This window comes from Neoarius graeffei, chromosome 12 (genome assembly GCF_027579695.1).
Source record: "Neoarius graeffei isolate fNeoGra1 chromosome 12, fNeoGra1.pri, whole genome shotgun sequence".
Classification (NCBI taxonomy): Eukaryota; Metazoa; Chordata; class Actinopteri; order Siluriformes; family Ariidae; genus Neoarius; species Neoarius graeffei.
Window position 1 is genome coordinate 64,908,008 of NC_083580.1, and position 22,462 is coordinate 64,930,469.

Consider the following 22,462-nt stretch of genomic DNA (forward strand, 5'->3'; position numbering starts at 1 on the left):
TATGTTTTAAATGTGTAAAAGAAAAAATATAAAAATGTGTACAACGACTGTCCCACACTTTGAAAACCCCTGACATATTGGGATTGTCATCTTGTCTTAGCATTGGATCTGTTAAGACACAGCTAATTGTTATTTACCTACATTATTATTCATGCTTACTGCTTTAATAACTGTCTGCTTCATGCTAGAGAGTAACAATGTTATTACAACTTTTCGTAACTATCCAGTGAGTTCGCCTTTTCGTGTCGAAAACACAAATTCACGGTTTATTTGAAGGCACCATTTTAGATCTGGAACCGTGAATTACACTAATCTCGATCGCTCGTGAAGGCAGCACGACACTAACAGGTGGCCTCCTCTCAGAGCTCAGTGCGCTAATCACACTGCGCCGTCGGGCTTCGCGAGGCGGAGTTCGGCGCGTTAGCTAGCAGAGCTAACTAGTTTTCAGTTCACTCTGTTAAATGAAAAAGAAGCTTAGCATTTTAGCTAGGTCGCTTATTAGCTAGTCCGTTACATCATGGCGGCTGTTCGCAGTTTGCGGGTTTCTGTGAAACACGAAAGCGCGTCGGACCGTTCTGACTCCGACTCGGACACCGACTCAGATCGGAATATTCGTGAAGCAGAGCCGATGGAGGTCGAGGAGGGAGAGCTTGAGCTTCAATCCATTCCTGTCCGCCGACGTTTAAAGGAATTGTTGCCGGTAAGCTAGGTAGCGTTAGCTAACTAATGAGAACGCTTTGCGCAAAGGCCTCAGAGCCGCGGTGTCGCGTAGTGAAAGTGTCCGGTGGTTGGTGCAGAATGGACGGTAGAACCTGTGTAGGGAGAGCGCTTACGATTAGCAAGTCAGCTAGCGTTAGCTTTACTGTATCAAAGTCACTATTATATATTATGTATTATATCCTATCATGGGATGCGATTTATTTTCATGCGCCATAGATTCACCGTGTAACAAAATGTGTTAATTGCCACAAAATGTAAGTTTTCTTGCTAGTGCTAGTTGTTGCTAAACAGCGAGCTAGTGTTGCCTGTTAACTGGCAGCTGTATGGCAGTACAGTAACATGCTAAGTTCCTAAAAGAAAGTGATCGCAACTCTTATGCAAGTTCGTTTTCGGGATTGATTTTCAGATCCGCATCTAGTATAGTATCAGTCAGTGAAATATGTCCCCCTTAATGGATGATGGAGTTACCTTTTGATAATGGCAATGACAGCGTCATGTAACACAGCTGCCTGAGTAAGTCACTCCTGTGTTGACCTTTTCTCAGGACACAAGCCGGCGATATGAAAACAAGGCGGGTGCTTTTATTACCGGCATTGATGTCACATCCAAGGTATCTACCATATCGTTTTAATAGTCAAAAGAAGAATAAATTGTCTTAGTCGTGTTTGACTCCTAGTCTTTGTGTGTGACTCTTTTACTCAGGAAGCAATTGAGAAAAAGGAAAAGAGAGCGAGGCGATTCCACTTCCGGGCAGACGACAACGTCGCTCAGAGAAACGTGGTGCTGGACAGAGAGCTCATGAAAAAAGGTAAGAGAAGCAGTAAACATGTGGTCCAGGTGTGTGATGGGACACGATTTCTTCTGTCTTGTCTAGAGTGTGGCATAGTGTTCACATAAGGATATATTGGGCGGTGTAGTGGTTAGCACGGTCGCCTCACGGCAAGAAGGTCCCGGGTTCGAACCCAGCAGCTGGCGAGGGCCTTTCTGTGTGGCGTTTGCATGTTCTCTCCGTGTCTGCGTGGGTTTCCTCCGGGTGTTCCGGTTTCCCCCACAGTCCAAAGACATGCAGTTAGGCTGACGTGAGGTGCCCTTGAGCAAGGTACCGAACCCCTGACTGCTCCCTGGGCGCTCTGGTGTGGCTGCCCACTGCTCTGAGGGTGTGTGCTTCAGATGGTTTAAATGCAGAGGATGAATTTCACTGTGCTTGAAGTAAAATAAAAGGTTTCTTCTTCTTTCTTTCTTCTATGCAATGATTATGACAACACAGGATAAGATTGATTAATTAATAATATGAGCAGATTGGGGCGGCACGGTGGTGTAGTGGTTAGCGCTGTCGCCTCACAGCAAGAAGGTCCGGGTTCGAGCCCCGTGGCCGGCGAGGGCCTTTCTGTGCGGAGTTTGCATGTTCTCCCCGTGTCCGCGTGGGTTTCCTCCGGGTGCTCCGGTTTCTCCCACAGTCCAAAGACATGCAGGTTAGGTTAACTGGTGACTCTAAATTGACCGTAGGTGTGAATGTGAGTGTGAATGGTTGTCTGTGTCTATGTGTCAGCCCTGTGATGACCTGGCGACTTGTCCAGGGTGTACCCCACCTTTTGCCCGTAGTCAGCTGGGATAGGCTCCAGCTTGCCTGCGACCCTGTAGAAGGATAAAGCGGCTAGAGATAATGAGATGAGCAGATTGGAAAGTATCGTTGAAATCTTGACTAAATGTGGCTAAGCCACATTCTCTAAGCCTGGGCCCTACACACAATTTGACACAGCCCTGCATCCATGGCATTTGGCTATGCCCTTATCCAGTGCCCTTAAGGCCAATTTATGCTGACAACGCAGTCCTCGCAGATGGCGTCTGCGTAGCCCCCCCCTTCGCAGACGCTCTGCGCGCACCTCCCAAAAATTGTGACCACCTCAGAAGCCTCGCAGACAGCGTCGCAGACAAGAGAGCTGTGATTGATCCACTCTACATCAGCTGTACACGCACTTCCGCTTCCCTACTTTCCCGGTTTGGTTTGTTTTCACTACCGCCATTTTTAAAAACACGAGGGAAGATGGAGCAGCACGAAGAGCGGTTGATCGAGGAAGTGAGGAAGTACGTACATCTATACGACTCCAGTTCTAGTCATTAAGGCCAATTTATGCTGACAACGCAGTCCTCGCAGATGGCGTCGCAGATGGCGTCTGCGTAGCCCCCCCTTCGCAGACGCTCTGCGCGCACCTCCCAAAAATTGTGACCACCGCAGAAGCCTCACAGACAGCGTCGCAGACAAGAGGGCTCTGATTGGTCCACTCTACATCCGCTGTACACACACTTCTGCTTCCCTACTTTCCCGGTTTGGTTTGTTTTCACGACCGCCATTTTTAAAAACACGAGCGAAGATGGAGCAGCACGAAGAGCGGTTGATCAAGGAAGTGAGGAAGTACGTACATCTATACGACTCCAGTTCTAGTCATTATAAGTAACCGGAGGATAAACACTCCACTAACCACACCCACCAACTACTCCTAGCGATTTCGTGACTTCGCGCCCCCTTGCGTTGTGGTGGTGAATAACATCACGCATGCCTATTACTCCCCGCTCAACGATAAATTACAACTGTCTGCGAAAAGCTATCTGCGAAAGCCTTGTCGCAAGAGCATGCAGAGGCCCTTAGGGGCAGCTTTGGTGATGCGTATGGGATTTGAACTTGCAACCTTCCGATCTGCATGAGTTTCCTCCAGGTGCTCCGGTTTCCCCCCAGAGTTCAAGGACATGCATTTTAGGTAAAAAAATACCCAGCCACTGGGTACTTGGTACCGGTCTCAAATCCAGATAGATTGGAGAAGGTTGCATTAGGAAGGGCATCCGGTGTAAAACCTATGCCAAATCAGACATCTGGAACAGATACACTGTGGCGACCCCTAATGGGAAGAAGAAAAGGAAAAACCTTCTGATCAGTAGTCCAGTGTCTTGACCAACCTGAGCTACCACCACCTAGCCAGGCTATGATTTGTCAGTCAAATCCTTCAAATTGCATTAACAAACTTCCTCTGGAAAAACGTTTGTAATTCAAAAATATTTCTGACATGCTGAACAATGCTGGTGCAGCGCGCTATATATGTAGGAAATGACATCACTGTAAATAGGCATGTCTCAATGAGACTGTCCTAAATTAAATCCAGTAATTCAAGAATTTAAAAAACAGGGTTCCTGCTGGCGCTTGTCACACTCGTCATTGACGAACATAATCCGTCACTGACAAAGAGAAAATTACTAGCAGTCATCACAGTGACGAATGTATTTGTCATCTTTATCATATTTAATTTTTTTATAAAAATCCCTCCGTTTGCCAGAATCCAACCCCAGTGAAGAGACGGCGGGAAGCCAGAGTGTAAACAATGAGCACGTGCTTGTGACCAATAAAAATCAACTACACATAATGACCAAATGAGCACCAAGCTTTTGACCAATCGCAGTGTGTCTTAATCGGCCTGGTGTGGTGGTGTAATTATCTCTATGTGAACCAAATAATGGCGCAGTCTAAGCTGGTGAAGTTTTTGGGCAGTCTTCTTCAAGCACCGAAGATGATTTAAGAGCTGAAACAGCCACGAAGGAGGCACACTCAGGCTACGTTCACACTGCAGGCTGAAGTGACTCAAATCCGATCTTTTCGCCCATATGTGACCTGTATCCGATCTTTTATTGACAATATGAACGACACAGATCCGATTTTTTTCAAATCCGACCCAGGCCGTTTGGATATGTGGTCCTAATTCCTATTCCTATCCGATCTTTTCATATGCGACTTCAGTCTGAACCGCCAGGTCGCATTCATCCGACTTACACGTCATCAACAAGCCACAAACGTCACTATTCTGCGCTGAAGTAGGCGGCGGGTCTCTCAAAAAAAGTTACAACAACATGGCGCATAATCACGGGCGCAGATAGAGGGTGGGACTCGTCCCACCCAGATTTAAATTCACCTCGCTCGGTCCCCCCCACTTATAGGGAGGAAAAAACGTCTGTGCTGTCTTTCTTTGCATAAGGCAAACCTCACGGAAAAATCAAAAGACTAATTACCATTCGGTTTATTGAGGTGCACAGCAGTGTATATATAGTTGCAACAGTTCACATAAAACAAAACAAAGACTGATATTCGGTTGGTTGAGCTGCGTAGACTGCACAGGTTGCGAGCTCAAGCTTGGTTGCTATGGTAACCCACAACAAGTTTGACAGGCATATTGGGGTTGGGGTTGGTTTGCTGGCAGCTTTGTCCCCCCCAGTTCAAAAAACGTATCTGCACCCCTGCGCATGACATCAATGCGAGGGACGCTTCGGGCTGTGAAGGTTCTGAATCTTCTCAATGGAAGGACGCAGAGGTTAGGGAGCTGATTTCCATTTGGGGGGATGCAGCTATTCAAGCTAGATTGGATGGGTCATACCGCAACCGGGCGGTTTTACTTCCGTAAACACTGGCCATGCTCACTGCGTGTGACGTCGTCGTATCCTGCAATGCGCATGCGGAACACTTTTAGGTCGCTTTTCGTTCATACTGAGGATCACATACAAGTCGCATATATTTGTTAATGTGAACGACCTCACAAAAAAATCGGATTTCACAAAAAAATCGGAATTGAGCATTAAGCCTTGCAGTGTGAACGTAGCGTCAGAGTCCCTACTGTCCCCGAGCACATCGGACAGTGTCAGTAATACGGGGTTGGTTTAAAAAAAAAACAACAAAATGAAAGTGTTGCCAGCCAGCAAGCAACTGAAGGGCTCTAAGTTTCAGGTGGCATGGCGTGTTGAGTTCCTGTAGCTAACACTGTGGCGTCATTAGGCCCCATCACTCAGGGCTATAGCTCCGGGTATTTTCGCCCTCAAAAAAAGAAAGAGATTAATAGAAAACAATTGACTTGCAGAGGTCTCAAAAGTAGCCGGTTGGCGGTGGCAAATCGACGTCTGTAGGAGGATTTGCCGCCGTCTATTTTTCACTGAGTAACAAAAAATATTTTTGTTTACATATCTGTACAAAACTGAACAGCATGCGATGTGAAAGTTTTATTCAACTAAATAATGGCTAAATACTAGCACGTCCGTAGGAAATAGAGGCAGCCATTATGCTGCCGTGTGCTGTAACTAAGATGTAATCTGATTGACAAGGTGTTGACAGTGTTTCGTGTACTGTGATTGAGCCGCGCCACCACATGGCTAGAAATGGCGACTAAGAAGTGGAGCGGCACGTTAGAGGGCTGGTTTTCAAAAAGGCCTCGAACCACGCATAAGTGTAATCTTATCCATCACTATGATTACCGAGTGAAATACGTGTGTGTATGGGCCCACATATAAATGCTGATCAGCTAAAGATTACATTATAAATATCGATCGCTATCCCATTATTGTATGCGGCCTGTTTTGGGTCAAACCCGCCCACTCAGCATGCTTGGTGCATTGACATGGTTTACATTTTATCTTGCGACGGAATGCAATGTATCCTTGTAGGGGAGTCGCATATCGAGACTTGACATCGGTCCTGCAGTTGATGTTAACGGTAATTGTTAAAATTATAAATATATACAGGTTTATACGTATCTGTTTTTGTACACTTGCTGTTGCAAGAACTGTCACTCGTTGTCCGATGAATATAGATTCACTTATTATAACTTTTATATAGTGCTATACCAAATGAAAATACTATGATAAATTAATTCATGTTTTTTTTTTTTTTCAAAATATCTGAAAAATCTTTTGAACTCTGAACCTCCTTAATATAACGGGGATATCACACGCTATATATACCTAATTTGAATTCATCTGAAGTGAATAGACTTGTGCAAAAGGCAACAGAGCGGTTCCTTTCAAAGAAAAGAAGGATAAAGGGGAAGATAGAACATGTAAAAACCTGAATCAAGTTCAGCACCTGAACACTGTTATAGAAGCTTTAGTATTAGATCAGTACTCCGATTGTTCAGAAATTGAATAATGAATCAAAAAGAAATTTGACTATACAAAACTTTTTTTTAATATATTTTTGATGTTTGCAAAATCGTTATTGTAACTGTTACTTGATTTTGTAAACATCAAAGATATATAAAGTGTTTTGTATTGTCAGAGTTCTTTTTGATTCATTACTATATGGCAGCTCTATTAAAATTTTTAGTATTGATTACCATCACTTCAGACTCTGTTTTGTTGTTTACAATAAATTGGAAATTCCTCCCCAAATGCCTTGAAACTGTCTCAGATAAACCCAGTTTTCATACCTGCCAACCTTGAAAAAATTTTGAGTACAATTTCATGAGTACACCCCCCCCCCCCCCCCCCCCCCCCCCCGTCAACCTCACCCCAACCCGGCGCGAATGCGCCCCCACAGACCACAACCAGCAGACCAAAAACACACTTCCAATCCAGTTTTATTGATTGACCTTGGGAACATAGTCCAGTTTTGTAAAACATTCCAATTGATAGACTTTGGGAAACTGTTATTGATGGCTCTTGGGAACTTCCTTCCGTTTTGAACAGCACAACAAACATTAAATACATGTGCAAATGAAATGAAATTAAACCAGAGCCACTCTTTCAAAATAAATAACACATTAAATTAATACAGTTTTTTCCGTTTCCGGTTGAGAGTATGTCGTGCACGTTCTGGCTGCCGCTTCTCACCGGAGCTCTTATTTTATTTTTCTATTTTTTTTTTTCTTTCCTGTGTGTTTGTGTAGTTTGGTGTTTGTTTGAGTGTTTTGTCCGCCGGTTGTGGTGTAGCTCCGGACCCAGTTTTGGGCGTCGGTTCCCTCCAGGCCTTGGTTTGCTGTGGGCGATGCCTGTGCTCCCAGCTGTGGACTGCAGTGAGCTCGTTGCTCAATTTACATCATGGTTGTCCAGCGCTCTGTGCTTTAATGCTTGGTGTGATGTTCCGGGCGATGTTGCTCGGTGGCGTCGCGGCGGCTGTGCAGGCGGTTTGGGACACACCAGCGCTCTGCGTGGCGGAGCTTCTCTGCTCGCTGTGTGGATCCACGGCGTGGTGTTCGAGCGATGTTGCTGACGGTGTCACGGCGGTGGTGCTGAAGATGTGGGACTTGTTTTCGTGTGCCTTTTGGTGGGACTGTGGCTGCTACACCACGGGAATTACATCCTGACCCCTACTTGGTGGACTTTTTACTTTTTATTTTTTATAATATTTTTATTTATTTATTTTTTTCTTTCCTTGATAATTGTAAAGCGTCCTTGGGTTTTTTGAAAGGCGCTATATAAATTTAACATTATTATTATTATTATTATTATACAGTATGTAAAAAAGGCACTTTCAACACAAAACATGGTATGCACAAATTTCCCATGCAATAGGTTTAGACTTTCGCATTTTTTAACATGTTGGAAGTATATTGCATTATACAGTAAAAATATTGCATTATACAGTACACTGCAGTATTTTGTACTATGCCGTTTTCATATGCAAACTATTGCATTTGCATTAGAAATATTGCATTTACTGCAGTAATACTGTATAAAAAAAGCATTTGATACTGCAGTACCATGCAGGTTTTTTCATAAGAGGGATGACCAGTTTTCGACTTCACATCATCTGCAAACATTCTAGGCTACCATTGACAGAAATTACCGACTGCCCTTAAGATATACAACACGCTACGTTTTGTTGAGCACATCAATAAAGTGGTACTTATCATAGTGATTCAATGAGAGCGCGAGAGGAATTGTAATCAGGTTTCGTTGGTTACCGCATCGAATATGCAACCTCGAGTGACGGCTTCGAAGTTAAATGAAGAACTAGCCTGTACCGTTGGTGCTGTAAATGCACAAAATAACGTCTAGGAAGCTCTTGAGAACACGTGAAACACAACCGTTTCTGTTACAAATATAAAAACGACGTCTCTAACCGACGTTTCAATCCCCGACTCGCTCTAGCCACCTGGCTGCACCGCTGCACTCAAGTCAGAGACGCGAAGGAGGAAGGGGAGGGGCTGAAGAGGGCAGAGCCACACGCTCTGGAAGAGGGGCGGGGGGATTGGGCAAAGCGTTCCATTCTGGCTTTGAGTTTTCTCACAGATCAGCGGTATCAACTTCAGCGAGAACTTGACTGAAATGCTTTTTAATGTGGAAACGTACAGTCGTACAATGAGGTAAAAATTCGTAGCGGCTACGCAAGATGCGTACAGGTCGGCAGGTATGCAGTTTTCCATTTTTCTTGCCTACGGTTCACAGTGAAGGGCATCAGCCTTTTTAATTGTACCCTCCTGTTCTCTGCCTCGTACCCTTTTATGCCCCTAAACTTTGAGACCACTGGACTTGGATGTCATCTGGGATTTTGAATGTTTGTAATATAATAATTTAGCTTAGAATTGGTGTCTTTGTGGTCCTCAAGGAGAGAAATGAGATGTTTATTAAACCGATGATACATTTTACTAGTGATATTTAAGTCAGTTGACACATGCCTCAGTTTCCTGAGACATTATGGCTGTTGATAATAACTGAATAATGAGGAGACAGAAACTGAAGTACATAAATTTTAAAAAGAGCAGTGCAAAAATTAGTAATAAAGATGTCATAACATTTGAATGTGTGTGGGTGATCATATTATCTTGTAAAGTTAGATATAACCTATCCATGCCAGTGTCCCTTTAAAAAAATACAAGGCCCAGGAAAACTGGACTGAGCCCCTGGTTTGTTCAGTAGCTAGAATAGAAACGTCCCTGGTCTCACTAACGCATGATAAAAAATGGGGTGTCATGCTGTGCTCGGTTTTTAAGTCAATGGGAAATTCAGATTCCTTCACTGTTGGTTGTCCCAAGATTCTTCTTGACTCTGTTCAATCAGGTCAAATCAGGTTTTCTGTTGAAAGGGACTCCGACGACCTCTTTTGAATAATTCCATGCTAAAATAACCTGAAATAAGCTCAAACTAAAGAGGTTTATTTTAGTTTGATAGTGCACAGGTTGCCCAACATCAAGTCTTTCTTATTAGAGGCTGGAGTAGAGCCCACATTTTATATGTAATGGAGAGGCCTAGCTGTACAAATATTTGAATTGTGGCAGTTTGGTTGGTATAAACCTGGATTAAGTCCACTTTGATAAGTTGGTAACTAAGAAATTACAAACTAAGGAAAAGTGAAGAATACTTCTTTGACTTGATTTTTCAAGGAAAAAAGTGGAGAAAGGGGCGGCACGGTGGTGTAGTGGTTAGTAGGGGTGTGCAAAAATATCGATACGGCGATATATCGCGATACTTTGTCTTCCGATTCAATATCGATACTCAAAATTTGAATATCGATATTTTTTCAAATAATAAATCATGTTTCAGACGGGTTGTAAATCCAATACGACTTCCGCACCTCCGCTCCGCGAGGTGTCGCTGTGCCGCTCCCTCACTGCAAGGCACTCTTCATCTTCTCTTTTTTCCCCGGCGGTTGCAGTGAGGAAAAAAAAACAAGCAAGCATGGCTGTTAACGTAAACCTAGAGACGCCGCCGAACTTTAAGGCAGATGTTTGGAGGCACTTTGGATTCCAAAGGAAAGGAGAAAAAACAGTGAGCCGGACAAAGAGTATGCACTCTGCAAAACCTGTTTCGCTCCAATTAGATATTCAGGTAACACAACAAACTTGCGAACTTGCTTAGCACGACACCACCCCGACATATTAGCTCAGCCGGAGCCGCCGAAACCCGACCCGAAGCAAACTACACTGGACAGCACCAAAGTCCTCCCGTCTACTTCAGTGATGTGTGACTTACTGTAACTGTGAACTTAATTTTGTCATTTAAGGCCAAAGGCAAGAAGCTGCACTTTATTTTGCATTTTCAATTTTAGTGTGTGTGAGACACTGCATTTTATTTTGAGTATTTACTCAAAGTTCAGAAGAAACATGATTCACTGAGGTTTCAGTTCAGTTTCAGTGTGTGGACACTGACCCACACTGCACTTTGTTTCATAATTGTGCTCAGGGAGACTAAGATGCCCACTGCACTTTTCAATGTGTTTCAGACAGTGTGTTGTTCCTGCAAAATAAGCACAAGTTAAATGTTCTCAGGTATATGTTCTCAAGTTTACAAAGAACAAATTGATATTAGTGTTAGCACTGAAATGTATGTGCAGTCTGCAGTGTAAGTTTTCATAAAACAATCTGATTCTGCTTGTTAAGCAGCACTGATGTGTCCATGCTTACAAAAAAGTTGATAATACTAGCACAGAAATGGGAATTTTCTGTATGTTGTAGTGAAGCAACTCTTGGTTTTGCCAGCAGTGGAATAGAGACAAATATATGTCTGGCAAGAGTGTGTAGTTATGTATGTGAAATGTAATTTTACAGTGGTCAGTAAATTCTGATTTTCTTCAGTGACACAGATATCGTGATGTGGTTGAAATTTCTTGCAATATATCGATTATCGCAGAATCGCTGTACCGTGATATTATCGTTATCGTGGGCAAAATATCGCCATAGTATCGTATCGTGAGGTATCTGGTGATACCCAGCCCTAGTGGTTAGTACTGTCGCCTCACAGCAAGAAGGTCCGGGTTCGAGCCCCGTGGCCGGCGAGGGCCTTTCTGTGCGGAGTTTGCATGTTCTCCCCGTGTCCGCGTGGGTTTCCTCCGGGTGCTCCGGTTTCCCCCACAGTCCAAAGACATGCAGGTTAGGTTAACTGGTGACTCTAAATTGACCGTAGGTGTGAGTGTGAATGGTTGTCTGTGTCTATGTGTCAGCCCTGTGATGACCTGGCGACTTGTCCAGGGTGTATCCCGCCTTTCGCCCGTAGTCAGCTGGGATAGGCTCCAGCTTGCCTGCAACCCTGTAGAACAGGATAAAGCGGCTAGAGATAATGAGATGAGATGAAAAAGTGGAGAATATTTTTTCAGAACCCAGGAGGAACCCTGAAAAATTATTTTAAACTGATATGTTCAACCCTTTTTCTCCTTTTAGCAATTCCTAAGATCCGACTGGAGGCCTTGCACCTGAGTGGTGTGGATGACATGAGCACCCAGGATGTTTTTAGCTACTTTCAAGAGTACCCTCCAGCACATATTGAGTGGATTGATGACACATCGTGTAAGTTCAGTACCATGTAGAATGAATATTGCCATTTAATTTTGCTATTATATATAAATGTGTCTGAGGGAGAATTTGAATATGAATTTCTAGGTAACGTCGTTTGGCTGGATGACATAACTTCAACCCGAGCTCTAATTAACATGAGCCGGATGCCTGACAAAGACGACACTAACACTGCTGTCTCCAAAACCAGTGACCTTCGAGTCCAAAAAGAGAGAGGTTGGTCCTGTCAGTCTTCTAAACGTTGCTTACATCAAGAACATTTGGCTTCATATTATTTTTCTCACTGTTGGATGTTATTACTGAACATGGATTTTTCATTTATGTATTCATTTTTTATTATTATTTTCTTTTAGTGACACGAAATCATGGCTCGGATGATGAGGAAGAGGAAGGGGAGGTTGATGATGATGATGATGATGATGATGATGTGGTGAAGGCAGACAAAAGCATTGATGACAGTGAAGGAAAAGACAGTGACGACGAAACAGAGAAAAAACCAACACTGGGAATTTCCCAGGTAAATGAACTGTTTCTCTAATTAAAACCAAGTTTAATGTTCTATTTGAGAAAATGTGATGGGAGTTTACGGTTGATGTTTTCTGTGGTCCACAGACAGACCAGTTGTCTCAGGCAGAGCATGAGTCTCTGCTCCGCAATGACCTGCGCCCCACGACCAAACCCTTTAAAGGCAACAAACTGTTCCTGCGTTTTGCCACACAAGGTGAGGATTAGTCCTATAGGAAGCGTCCTTTATAAGTGACTCTCCACTTTATGATTCAAACATTGTTACTTACGATTATCAACATTTAGAGTAGAGCCCTGCACTCCCGCGGGAGTCCCGCAGGACCCGACGCAAAGCATTGCGGCGCGGGACAAATTTTGAAAGCTCATTGCGGGCACGTGCGGGAGGGGGAGTGCACAATGCGGGAGCGGGCAGGAGAGGTGATAAGCTGCAGTCCCGCTAACTAAAAACATGTTTAAAATAAAATTTATAAATTATTAATTTATGTCTATCATATACAACCCCGATTCCAAAAAAGTTGGGACAAAGTACAAATTGTAATAAAAACGGAATGCAATAATTTACAAATCTCAAAAACTGATATTGTATTCACAATAGAACATAGACAACATATCAAATGTCAAAAGTGAGACATTTTGAAATTTCATGCCAAATATTGGCTCATTTGAAATTTCATGACAGCAACACATCTCAAAGTTGGGACAGGGGCAATAAGAGGCTGGAAAAGTTAAAGGTACAAAAAAGGAACAGCTGGAGGACCAAATTGCAACTCATTAGGTCAATTGGCAATAGGTCATTAACATGACTGGGTATAAAAAGAGCACCTTGGAGTGGCAGCGGCTCTCAGAAGGATGGGAAGAGGATCACCAATCCCCCTAATTCTGCGCCGACAAATAGTGGAGCAATATCAGAAAGGAGTTCAACAGTGTAAAATTGCAAAGGGTTTGAACATATCATCATCTACAGTGCATAATATCATCAAAAGATTCAGAGAATCTGGAAGAATCTCTGTGCGTAAGGGTCAAGGCCGGAAAAACCATACTGGGTGCCCGTGATCTTCGGGCTCTTAGACGGCACTGCATCACATACAGGCATGCTTCTGTATTGGAAATCACAAAATGGGCTCAGGAATATTTCCAGAGAACATTATCTGTGAACACAATTCACCGTGCCATCCGCCGTTGCCAGCTAAAACTCTATAGTTCAAAGAAGAAGCCGTATCTAAACATGATCCAGAAGCGCAGACGTCTTCTTTGGGCCAAGGCTCATTTAAAATGGACTGTGGCAAAGTGGAAAACTGTTCTGTGGTCAGGCGAATCAAAATTTGAAGTTCTTTATGGAAATCAGGGACGCCGTGTCATTCGGACTAAAGAGGAGAAGAACGACCCAAGTTGTTATCAGCGCTCAGTTCAGAAGCCTGCATCTCTGATGGTATGGGGTTGCATTAGTGCGTGTGGCATGGGCAGCTTACACATCTGGAAAGACACCATCAATGCTGAAAGGTATATCCAGGTTCTAAAGCAACATATGCTCCCATCCAGATGACGTCTCTTTCAGGGAAGACCTTGCATTTTCCAACATGACAATGCCAAACCACATACTGCATCAATTACAGCATCATGGCTGCGTAGAAGAAGGGTCCAGGTACTGAACTGGCCAGCCTGCAGTCCAGATCTTTCACCCATAGAAAACATTTGGCGCATCATAAAACGGAAGATACGACAAAAAAGACCTAAGACAGTTGAGCAACTAGAATCCTACATTAGACAAGAATGGGTTAACATTCCTATCCCTAAACTTGAGCAACTTGTCTCCTCAGTCCCCAGACGTTTACAGACTGTTGTAAAGAGAAAAGGGGATGTCTCACAGTGGTAAACATGGCCTTGTCCCAACTTTTTTGAGATGTGTTGTTGTCATGAAATTTAAAATCACCTAATTTTTCTCTTTAAATGATACATTTTCTCATTTTAAACATTTGACATGTCATCTATGTTCTATTCTGAATAAAATATGGAATTTTGAAACTTCCACATCATTGCATTCCGTTTTTATTTACAATTTGTACTTTGTCCCAACTTTTTTGGAATCGGGGTTGTATAATTTGTGCTGGATATTTTATTTGGCATTAATAAAAACATTTTAAGATGGGTGAGCTGTAGATATTTATGCTCAAATCCACTCAAAGTAGGGGGCGGGGCACCATCAAGCTGTGTCTTTTTAAATTATATTAATTTCTTATAGGCCTACTTGTATTTCCTAGAATGTAAATGTGAGGAGTGACATATAAGCTATGTACAATATTCTTAATATCCACTGTAGATTTTGGTAGGTGTGTTGGGTATCTCTGTAAAGCCTCAGCTGCGCATGCCGCCTGGCAACGCGCACCCTCGCTATGTGAAGGATCGGTCAGTGGAGAGCTCAGCTAAGCTCAGCATGTTTAATTCCCCAAACCAATGACAAGAACTTTCGTGAGAAGTAACGCGAACGTCTGCATCATGCGGGATTTGCAGGCGGGAGCGGGACAAAATATGGCGGGCGGGAGCGGGACTGAAAATCATAATTCTTTGCGGGAGCGGGACTGCACAATGCGGGAGCGGGACTGAAAATTCTGTCCCGCGCAGACCTCTAATTAGAGTTCATTGAATTAGAACAGATGCATGTGCAACTGTACATATAAGATGTACTATGCTGGTTTAGTCTAGCAGTTAATTATTAAAATTGCTTTCGAACAGTCCCAGAGGTAATGCAATAATGCATGTTTTGATTTTCATTTCAACAGATGATAAAAAGGAGTTGGGTGCTGCAAGGCGAAGTCGGTACTATATGAAATATGGCAATCCAAACTATGGGGGCATGAAGGGCATCCTGAGTAATTCTTGGTAAGATGATATAATTGATTGCTTAGCACACTTACTTTGGAGAAAACTGCCTCACTCATTTACTTCTAACTTGTGTTTAGGAAGTTTAATGAACACAAAGCATGACAAGGTGTTGCTTCTGAAATGGAAATCAAGGTTGAATTGATGCTCTATTTTAGCAGTTTTAGTATAATCTGTTAATTTTATATATTTCTTATAGGAAACGTAGGTATCATACACGGAGAATCCAGCGCGATGTACTAAAGACCAAAAAGTCCTTAATAGGAGACAGTATGGGACACACTCCACCGTACACACACCGACATTCAGGTATGAGTCATATTTACAGACAGCCGTGGCAGCTCTGATGGATTTAATCTGGCTCACGGTTAGATGAATGTGCTTAGTCATTCAGTCTGGCACTTCATTAATCAATCTCATGCCGTAGATGGTTCTTTAATTTGTCAACACCTCCTACCGGACACTAGAGCATTTCTCTTTCTCATAACAGCTGATCTGGTGAATCTACCAGAGGAGCCTATAGAAGAAGAGGAGGAGGAGGAGGAGGAGGAAGAAGAGGACGGAGAGGAAGACATGGATGCTGATGACAGAGTTGTCGAGTATAGAGACAGGGAGCGAGGGTCGCAACTCGGGGAAGGGAGCCTCCGTAGCCGTCTGGGGGGCTCATTCTCGGAGTCCTCAGATTCAGATGAAATGGACTACGACCTAGAGCTGAAGATGATCTCAACACCTTCACCTAAAAAGAGCATGAAAATGACCATGTATGCAGACGAGGTTGAGAATAACCTCAAGACCATCAGGTATGTGAGGTTTAAAGAATGGGTGCTTTTTAAAAGGCCTTTTCAAACATGGGCATTTAACAAAAAAAAAAAACCCTCTCATTCTGCTTCCTCTAGAAATTCCATTCGGAGTGACTCAAGCTCATCGAGTAGCAGTATACGGAGTCGCATTGGTAGCAGTGTGACCAAACCTACCTCAGAAAAAGTGACCGATGTCAGGCAGTTACTGGAAGAGAAAAGACAGGGTCTTTCACAACAGAGGACGCGCCCTCTTGTGGCCTCCTCTGGAAAGACAGGTGAGACGGTGCTCAGGTGATCATTCATAAAAACACAATCATTACTTATTCAATGAATTAAACATTTAGCTATAAATAGAAGACTTCTTTGTAGATGTGAAACAAAGGTTGGGGAAGAGGCCACACTCTCCAAAAAGGCGCCGCTCTGTCTCTCCCGTCCCTCCGAGAAACACAGCCGCACGGAGAGAGCCTCTTACTGACGTGCACAGCAGACTCGGCACAACTAAACATGAATCACGGGGTCTCTACTCGGAGCCCACAAAAGACAAAAAGTCAGGTAAGACAATGCAACTCTCATCCCGGTGGTCAGTTTACACGTTACTGTTTTCTGATATCTGTGCTCCACTTTACTCTGCATGTGGGTTTTTTTGGGTCAGGTGGTCTGTGGACCCGACTGGGGCCGTCAAATAAAGATAGCCAAAGCGATGGCAAGCTTTCTGGCAGGCTAGGGAGCAGCGTGGCGTCCTCACGTGGGAGCCGGCAGAAAGATGATGCAGACTCGGACGGAGTCGATGAGTCTGAGGATGAAGATGAGGATTCACAGCTGCAGAAGATGTGGGGAGCGATGATCAAGCAGAAGGAGCAGCGGTCCAATAAAATGAAAAAAAGCCGTCTGGACAACCTTCCGTCACTGCAGATCGAGATCAGCCGAGACAGCAGCAACGGCTCCGACAGTGACTCTTGAGCTGGAGCGAGAGACTGAAAATAGAGGGATATGGCGGAAAAGAGAGGAAATAAAACGCTGCTGACTTGTTAAAATAAAGCTTACAAGTAGATAGTTTCACTCTGCAGCCCTAGTCCATACATGGATCCTGCCAACATCCTTTCTTGTTCTCTGTCTTTCTCTAAACGCACCTGACAGACTTGACTCAGAAAGAGCCCCCTGCCAAAGGAGAGGGGATGCCAGAGTTTGTTTTTGTCTCGACTTCAGTGAGGGTCAGTGACGAAGAAACATCGTTTGGTCCTGCCTTTAAAGGAGCAGTTTATAATTTTTAGAGCCCTTTGCTGCTTGTGATGTGAATTTGACTTGCAATGAAAACACTGACAAGCATATGCCTCACACTGCATGGCAATATTGCAAATCAGTTTTGGGGTTGGTTCCCCTGATTTGCACAGGTTTGGAAAACCATTTTAAAAATTATGAACTGCACCTTTAAATGAGTGGGAGTGGGATTGGTTGTGGTACGTACAAGACCGATGTACAGCCAGGTCCATAAGTATTTGGGCAGTGATAGTTTTGATCGTTTTGTGTCTGTACACCATCACAGTGGATTTGAAGCTTTCAAGACATGATTGAAGTGTTGAACTTCAGCTTAAATTCAAGGTGTTGAACAATATTGCATTAACCATTTAGGAATTCGAGCAACTTTTTGTACATAGTCCCTCCATTTTGACAGGTTCAGAAGTTATTTGACAGTTGACTCATGAGATTCATTATTTCATGACAGATTAAGGAGATAAAAGGTCTGGAGTCAATTCCAAGTATTGAATTTGCATTTGGTAGCTCTTCATGGGAACCTTCAATGGGCTGTTTCACAATCAGGGTACACACTTCGGGTCCACAGTAGTCTAAAAATCAAAGCTCAGATTTGTTTCTCTTTGCGGCTAAAAAGTACCTTTTGAGATGGAAATTTAATTGCGCAGAATTTCAGAGCTAAAGGTTATATAGTGGGAATGTTACTTGTGGTGAGAAGATGGCATATAGTGTATTTCTAAAATTGACCAGCTTTCTTATAGTCTGCAAGAGTGAGGTATATAAAGTGAAAGTGTTGAAATAGATGTGATTTTAAGTACCAATTTTCAAGTACTGTGCAGCAATATTTGTACACGGCGATAACTGTAATAATAACTAAAGTGGTGACGATCCTTGTGGTTTTCCGGAGAGGACACTTTTTTTTTTTTGACAGACTCACATTTCAACTACATGTGAAGCTCTGCTGCAAATTTGTCTCACATCTGTTTCAAGTCCTTTTTTTTTTTATTAAACTGTGCAACGACAGTGTTCTGCTTCAAAAGAGACAAACATTTTCTTTAAAAAATCATTTACCTCATAGTGAGCGTTTTTCGGAGAGGACGTTTTTGACGGGCAAAGGATCCTGTCAGAGGTACTTAGTTCACAAAAAAACCCGTAACGTCCACTTAAATATCTTTCTATTGTGAATGAAAGTACAGTATGTCCCAAAGTGAAACCTAGTTAATGCTAAAAATGCAATCCTGAATTTAACCAGTAAAATATAAATGTAATAATTAAAGTAGAATTAAATGAAATGACTATAAGGTCAAACCTGAGCCCGCATTTGACGCTTACAAACATATTGATAAGAAATTATAAGGGAAATTAATGCTGTAGGCAGGGCTGGTGTGTCCCTGTAAAATAAGGTATAAGAAGGTCCAGAAAATGAATAAATTTAAAATATATACACACACACACACACACACACACACACACACACACACTGGACCTAGTTGCAGGAATTAGTTGGTGTTATACAAAAAGACAACCATGATTGTGAAACAATGCCAATATGTGATCCAGAGAAATGTGGATGCAAGTGAAGGAGACCATCATTTGACTGAAAGAAACAAAACGGACTTATCAGCGAGAGAGCAGAAATTTTAGGAGTGGCTAAATCAAGCATGTGAATGGCAAAGAACAAAAAAAACCACCAAGAAAATATGCAGAGCATGGTGTGATGGTGATCCCTATGCCCAAGGCTCGTTTCAACAATGCTCATCATAGCTTGATTCAATCACATCTCTGTAAATCAGCAATTTGGTATATTCTTAAAAAGCAGGAATGCACTGGTGAGCTCAGCAACACCAAAAGGCTTAGAGAGGATAACTGAAGTGGATGATTGAAGAATCCTTTCTTTGGTGAAGAAAAACCCCTTGACAACATCTAGCCAAGTCAAGAACATCTCTCAAGGATGTAGGTGCATCATTGTCAGTCTACAATGAACAAATGCCGTCATAAATATAAATACAAAAGGGTTTACTTCAAGATTCAAACCACTGGTAACATTCAAGAACGGAAAGACCAGATTAGACTTTGCTAGAAAGCCTGTCCAGTTCTGGAACAAGAGTCTTTGGACAGATGAAGCCAAGATTAACTTGTACCTGAATGATGGGAAGAGTATGGAGAAGGAAAGGAAGGCTCATGATCCGAAGCACACCACATCATCTGGACATGGGCATGCATGGCTGCCAGTGGAACTGGGTCAGTGGTGTTTATTACCTCCGCCAAAGAGGTTATGTTTTCGGTAGCATTGGTTTGTCTGTTGGTTTGTCTGTTAGCAACATTACGGAAAAAGTTATGAACGGATTGCTCTGAAATTTTTTCCAGAGGTGTGACTGGGCACAAGTAACAATCCATTAAATTTTGGTGGTGATCCGGATCACCGTCTGGATCCCAGATTTTTTTAAAGGATTCTTGGCGGAGGTCTGCGCTCTCCGAGTGCTTTTCTTGTTACCTCCGCCAAGGAGGTTATGTTTTCGGTAGCGTTGGTTTGTTTGTTTGTCTGTTAGCAACATTACGGAAAAAGTAATGAACAGATTGCTCTGAAATTTTTTCCAGAGGTGTGACTGGGCACAAGTAACAATCCATTAAATTTTGGCGGTGATCCGGATCACCTTCTGGATCCCGGATTTTTTTAAAGGATTAATTTTTTCCCCATTGAAGTGAATGGGCGCGCGACGCAAAAAAAAAGATTTTTCCTTCTGTAGGCCAAACCGTAAGGTGTAAAGTCATGAAACTTGGTACACTGATAGAGGAGTGGACCCTGATTGATTTCATCAAGTTTCATGTTGGTACGTCTCGCGCTCTAGCGCTACCAACTGATCACAATCTTACATGCGTTCATGCACGTAACTTTTGAGCCGAATGTCCGATTTTCATAAGTCTGGTGCCGTTGGAATCCTTGGAGCTAGACGATTCCAACGCACCCTATGACGTCATTCTCCGCCTAATTAGATTTTCCGCCATTTTGAATTTTGTCCAAACTGAAGGTAGAGTGACCCTGGCCGCATGTTTTGTTCGATCATCACGAAACTTGGCACACATGATCTCCAGTCCATGCCTAATTAATGATACTCGTTTCGCTCTCATACATTGAAGGGTTCGCCCATGGCAGCCAATCAAATTCGATGGCGACGCCACCAAACAGGAAGTGAGCTCATATCATGGAAACGCTTTGACGTATCAAGACCATATTTAGTATTTAGTGGCATGACTTTGGACACCATCCAAACTACCCTCATCAAATATGGTGTCATTTGGCCACTGGGGGCGTCACAATTAGCAAAAACGTATTTTAGCTCATATCTCAGAAATGCTTTGATGTATCAAGACCATATTTGTTGAGATGACTTTCGGCACCAGTTCATTTATCCTCATCAAATTTGGTGTCATTTGGCCACTAGAGGGCGCTACAATGAGCAAAAAAACGTGTTTTGGGTCATATCTCTTTACGGATTTAGAATTGCATCTAAATGTTCATGTTAGTGATGCTCTGGGATGTCCCTGTAAAGAACCTTGCCAGCCTGTCATCTCCGTATGACAATCCGCCTTGTGTCTTGGCCAAACTTTCGCGTGTTGACACAAAACTTGTCGTGTGGGCGTGCGGTCGCCTCTCTTGGCCGGTCGCCATGGCGGCGCACCTGAGCAAGCACACTTTCGCATTTTCTCCAGAAATGCATTCTAGTTGTTATTATTATTACCTCCGCCAAGGAGGTTATGTTTTCGGTAGTGTTTGTTTGTTGGTTTGTCTGTTAGCAACATTACGGAAAAAGTAATGAATGGATTGCTCTGAAATTTTTTCCAGAGGTGTGACTGGGCACAAGTAACAATCCATTAAATTTTGGCGGTGATCCTGATCACCTTCTGGATCCTGGATTTTTTTAAAGGATTCTTGGCGGAGGTCTGCGCTCTCCGAGTGCTTTTCTAGTTGATGATGTTACTGCTGATAGAAGTAGCAGGATGAATTTTAAGTGTATTGAGCTATACTTTCTGCTCAGATTCAGTCAAATGCTGCAAAACTGATTGGATGCTGCTTCACAGTACAGATGAATAATGACCCAAAGCATACCACAGTAATTGTTAAAATTAGTTTGTCCAATTACTTTTGAGCCTGTGAAAATGGAGAGACTGTTAAAAAAACAACAACAAGGCTTTAGTTCCTTAACAGTTCATGCAATATTTTTGGGGGGGTTAAACCCCTTCAATTAAAGCTGAAAGTCTACCATTTGGTCACATCTCAATTGCTTAATTTCAAATCCATTGTGGTGGTGTACAGAGGCGAAAATATGAAAATTGTCACTGTACAAATACTTATGGACCTGACTGTATGTTTTATGGTGATGCGCCAGGCTGAGAATAATGTTAGATCTAAAACAAGCAAAACATGCAGTGTCTCTAGGAAGTACTTTTCATGAAAATATTGTCAGTAGCAGGTAGTGTTGCCATCTCACAGCTCCAGGGTCCCCAGTTCAGTTCTGAGCTTGGGTTACTGTGGAGGTGGAGTTTTGTATGTTTCCACCCAGGTTTTCCTTTTCCTTCCCCAAAACATGCCAGTTAGTGAATCGATGACTCTAAATTGCCCTAGGTCTGAATTAATGTGTACATGGTACCCTGTGAAGGAGTGGATGTATTCCTACTCTTGCCCAGTGTTCCTGGAATAAGCCCTGGATTCACCACGACTTTGACCAGGGTAAAATGGTTACTGAAGTTGAATGAAAGAATCTTAAGATTCTTACAGTGAATCTTCTTAAATGTATTAGGTTTTTGTAGTTGAGAATTGGCTTGGGATGTACAGATTATTTCACTGGTGCACACCATACAGATCAGGGGTAGATAACTAGTCTGGAGCACCAGAGTCCACTGAACTTTGGTGGGTTTCCTGTTTACACCCAAAGTCAGAGAAACGACCTACCTTGGCTGGATTCTGACCTTCCATTTCCACAATGTCCATGTGCATCCCTGACCGAGGTGCATGCGCTAGGTACATCAACATCCATGTTGATTGATGTTGTGGTGCAAATTCAGGATTGAAGGTGGTTCACTATATTGTAGCCAATGAATCATTTTTCAGAGTAAATAAAGTGGTCTACATTCCCATACAGTATGTGGTCAGTCAGCTCAACAAGCAAGGAAAATATATTGTATGTGCAAATAAACATCTTTTTACATAATCCTGTGAAATATATGGTGCAATTCTTCAACTCAAGTTGGATATTT

The 22,462-nt window shown here is 42.9% G+C and overlaps 1 protein-coding gene across 1 annotated transcript; it reads left to right on the forward strand.

Moving 5' to 3' along the window:
• Positions 1 to 381: 381 nt before the first annotated feature.
• ncbp3 (nuclear cap binding subunit 3) lies at positions 382 to 22,416 on the forward strand. Its single transcript, XM_060936238.1, has 13 exons — positions 382 to 700; positions 1,265 to 1,330; positions 1,423 to 1,528; positions 11,622 to 11,747; positions 11,841 to 11,969; positions 12,107 to 12,270; positions 12,366 to 12,474; positions 15,056 to 15,155; positions 15,355 to 15,464; positions 15,646 to 15,955; positions 16,052 to 16,230; positions 16,325 to 16,507; positions 16,608 to 22,416. Exons 1-13 carry the CDS (start codon positions 518 to 520, stop codon positions 16,913 to 16,915), a joined length of 2,073 nt encoding a protein of 690 aa, XP_060792221.1. The 5' UTR covers positions 382 to 517; the 3' UTR covers positions 16,916 to 22,416.
• The last annotated feature ends 46 nt before the right edge of the window (positions 22,417 to 22,462 follow it).

Excerpts from the sequence above, each read along its gene's own strand:
- ncbp3 (XM_060936238.1), top strand. The coding sequence starts at position 518 with ATGGCGGCTGTTCGCAGTTTGCGGGTTTCTGTGAAACACGAAAGCGCG. Across the intron at positions 11,970-12,106 it reads TCGAGTCCAAAAAGAGAGAG|TGACACGAAATCATGGCTCG; the intron begins GTTGGTCCTGTC and ends ATTTTCTTTTAG. Across the intron at positions 16,231-16,324 it reads GGCCTCCTCTGGAAAGACAG|ATGTGAAACAAAGGTTGGGG; the intron begins GTGAGACGGTGC and ends ACTTCTTTGTAG.